The following is a 3591-nucleotide window of genomic DNA, read 5'->3' on the forward strand; positions in this document are numbered from 1 at the left end:
TCGGAGCCCAGGGGAGAATCACCCCACTTGGGAGCAGCCCAGAAACTTTATTTCCAGAGCTGCCCAGGGTGCTGCAGGTTCAGCTGTGTCCCAGACACCCAGTGGCCTTGCTGAAAACCAGTGCCACGGGCTGTGCTCTCCTCCAGGGCACACTGGCCAGGGTGTGGCCACAGCACAAGGGAGTCCCCTGGGCTGGTGTCATCCCGTGGAGTGAGGGCTTTGGTTCCAGTGTGTGCTGTCACCCTCTGTGCTGCCAGCTGGGGACACATTTTGTGCCATGGACACTTTGGGCTCGTCCTCCCCTCACCACCCCTCTCGCAGCCTGTCCAGCTCCTCCGGCCCCAGGGCCTCCCCAGCCCACCTCCTTGCCTCTCCTTCCTGCAGGGTGTACAAGAACAGTGAGGAGCTGAGGACAAGGATTGCCTCGGGCATCATTGCTTCCCTCGGGGCGCCCACAGACAAGGCCAAAAAGGAGCTGGAGGCTGAGAAGAAGGATCCTGACGTGCAGCGGGACTCTGACCCGCTCAGGGTCCCTCCCCGGCACCCGGCAGGGACGAGAGCACCCTCCTGGTGAGCAAAGAGTGGGGGGCTGCTGCTGGGCCCTCTGTCAGATGGGACGTGGTCCTGGCACAGCTCTGCAAACTGCACCCCTGGGGCCTGTCTTGCACAACCAAAGAGCATCCAAACCCTCCCCTGGCAGATTGAGCCTCGTTGGCTGAGTGCTTGGTTTGGGTTTAGGTTGTCCACTGAGGGACAGGATCAAAGAGTCATAGAATTGTTTTCAGTGTGTCCAAAGAAGGGCAACAAAGCTGGGGAAGGGTCTAGAGCCCAAGTGTGGGGAGGAGCAGCTGAGGGAGCTGGGGGTGCTGAGCCTGGAGCAAAGGAGGCTCAGGGGAGACCTTCTGGCTCTGCACAGCTCCTGACAGGAGCCTGGAGCCAGGGGGGGGTCGGGCTCTGCTCCCAAGGGACAAGCAACAGGACAAGAGGAAACGGCCTCAAGTTGCCCCAGGGGAGGTTTCAGTTGTCCCTGAGGAACAATTTCTTGCCCTGGAGGGTTGCCCAGGGCTGTGCCAGGCTGCCCAGGGCAGTGGTGGAGTCCCCACCCCTGGAGGGGTTCCCAAGCCGTGGAGATGTGGTGTGAGGGACATGGTTTAGTGATGCCCTGGCCATGCTGGGGGAAGGGTTGGTTGGATTCCATGATCTTAAAGGCTTTGATGACCTTAAAGGTCTCTTCCAACCCAAATGATTCAGTGATTCTATGAAACCCTTTGCTTGCAAAGCTGGGGAGAGCAGACACATGGCACCCACTTCACCATCCCTCCCTGACCTCTTCATGCCCGGCCATCCCTCGTACGTGGCAGGTGGGCTCCCCCCTTGCTCCCCCCACGAGCTGTACCCCACTTTGTCTGGAACTTGTAGACACTGTGGTGGCTCTGCTGTCTCTGAGGGACCAGCTGTGGCCTCTGCCTTGCGTGTCACCTCCTGCTGCTGTAGCCGTGCCACTGTCTGCTGGTGCTCAGAGTGCAAGATGCTCCTCGGGGAGGTCTGGGCAGACAGGCTGGAGCTGGGCACATCTCTAAGATCAGGGTGTTGGCACGTAGTGCTGGCAGGGAGATGTGACAGCTGGCACTCCTGGAAGCTGGAGCATCATTGTGTCTCCAGCTGGGACACGCTGGAGAGCCTGGCCCAGCCCAGCACTGCTCAGGGAGCCCCTGGCATGGAAACTCCCAGTGCCCACAGACAGCTCCAGCCGGGAGCAGCGGGGCCTCCTTCAGCTCAGCGAGCTTCCCACGAGCTGCCACGCACCCCAGCGTTCAGGGGGTGGCTCCCAGTGCCTCTCAACAGGGTTCTGCAGCCCTTTTGGAGAGCACCCATGGGCACAGCAGCTGTGAGCTGGATGCCCTGCCCTGCCTGCTGCCTCTCCCCTCCACTGCGCCTCTCACTGGGTTGTGTCTTTCAGGCCTCCCCCCTCGAGCCCCTTCGCTGTTGGTGGGGAAGACTTGGACCCGTTTGGGTGAGTATGGCTGGGGGGGGGGCACCCCTCGCGTGGGTGAGTATGGCTGGGAGGGGTCACGCCTTGCGTGCCTGGGGAGCAGCCCCTGCTCTGCCCTGGGGGCTTGGGGGTGGCTGGGGACCTTCTCTGGGACAGCTGGGGCCCACCTGGCTCCGGCGTGGGGCGAAGCGCGCGCGGTGGTGGGTGGTTGCTCAGTGCAAGTTGCCAGAGACCAGTTGACAGTTGCTAAACCTCAATATGGTTCTAATATCATCAGAAGATCCCGTCCCTTGCCTAGATGATAGGCTGCAATCTGCGGCTGTTTAATAATCAGCTTGTATTCATTTAACATGCAGTAATTCCTTCAGTAAATCAAAGCTGAATACATCGTTAAGTGAATGTAAGCCTCTAATTTAAAATGTTCCCAGCTGCTGTGTCTACAGCCCAGCAGTCTGGAGAAGGGGAGGCTTAAAGCCGAGTCCTTTTGAGTCCTGGTTGTCAGCCTCCCTGCTGCCTGAGGCACTGGAGAGAAAGCCTGGGCAGAAGCAAGGGCTGTCTGGGGGCCTGATCTTCACAGATACATCTCAGTGTCTTTGGTTTGCTTGGGCAAGGAGAACCTGTCATCTTCCATCCCAGTTAAAAGCACATAGTCAGACAAAAAGCAGCTCTTGGAGTCATTGCAGAGCATCCCGTGGCCCAGGGGAGGCCTCTTTGGAACCACTCTCCTGTGGGGATCGCATTTTTTCCCCACTTTTGCAAGACTTGGTTCTCCGTGGGTTTGGCTAGAAAAGGGCCAGCTAAAAAACATCCTGCCTGGCTGGAAGGATCAGCCTGGAGCCTGGAAGGAAGGCTGATAACATGAGGAGAGGGGGTTCAGTTGGGGGGACACCCTGTTTCTCTCACTGCCTCCAGCCCTTCATCAGAAATCTCTCTGTAAAAGACAGAAAAACCAACACAAGGTTGTGCATGGAAGCAGATGGGTGTGCTGGCACCTGCTGGGGCTGGGCACCCAGACTGCCCCCGGGCACATGCTGCTGGGCCTGGCAGTGCTGGGCCTGGCCTAATGGAACTCATTAGCGCCGTCGTTAATGACTGGGATGATGGCAGCGGTGTCAGAGGCTCCCCGCTGAGTTTGCACAAAGCCGACCCTGAGGAATGGCACTGGCAGGGTGGGGCAGCTCCCAGGAGACTCCGTGGTCAGCAGATGACTTCTCAGCAGCGATTTGGGGAGGCTGGTGGGGCCCAGGCCAGGCCCTGAGCTCTCACAACGTGGCACGGGCAGGAGGGTGATGATCCCCACAGGGGTGGGCACCGAGTCCCTGCCCTGGCTGCTGCCAACAGAGCTGGTGGCTAACCTAGCAACAGGACTAGAGGAAACAGCCCCAAGTTGCCCCAGGGGAGGCTGAGGTTGGAGCTGAGGAACAATTTCTTGCTCTGGAGGGTTGCCCAGGGCTGTGCCAGGCTGCCCAGGGCAGTGGTGGAGTCCCCACCCCTGGAGGGGTTTCCAAGCCGTGGAGATGTGGGGGGAGGGACACGGGGCAGTGGGGACCTGGCAGTGCTGGGGGCACAGTTGGGCTCCATGATCTCAAAGGTCTCTT

General features: G+C 59.7%; 1 protein-coding gene across 1 annotated transcript in view; it reads left to right on the plus strand.

The window, feature by feature from the left end:
- Positions 1-384: 384 nt before the first annotated feature.
- The window catches only part of PSMF1 (proteasome (prosome, macropain) inhibitor subunit 1 (PI31)), a gene marked incomplete at its 5' end in the record, with an annotated part of 3824 nt that continues 617 nt past the window's right edge, over positions 385-3591 (plus strand). Inside the window, 2 exons of the mRNA XM_008945316.1 lie at positions 385-570; positions 1961-2014. Coding sequence (XP_008943564.1) covers positions 385-570; positions 1961-2014 — 240 coding nt within the window. The remainder of the gene's footprint in view (positions 571-1960; positions 2015-3591) is intronic.

Source organism: Merops nubicus, unplaced genomic scaffold, assembly GCF_000691845.1.
Source record: "Merops nubicus isolate BGI_N331 unplaced genomic scaffold, ASM69184v1 scaffold25278, whole genome shotgun sequence".
Classification (NCBI taxonomy): Eukaryota; Metazoa; Chordata; class Aves; order Coraciiformes; family Meropidae; genus Merops; species Merops nubicus.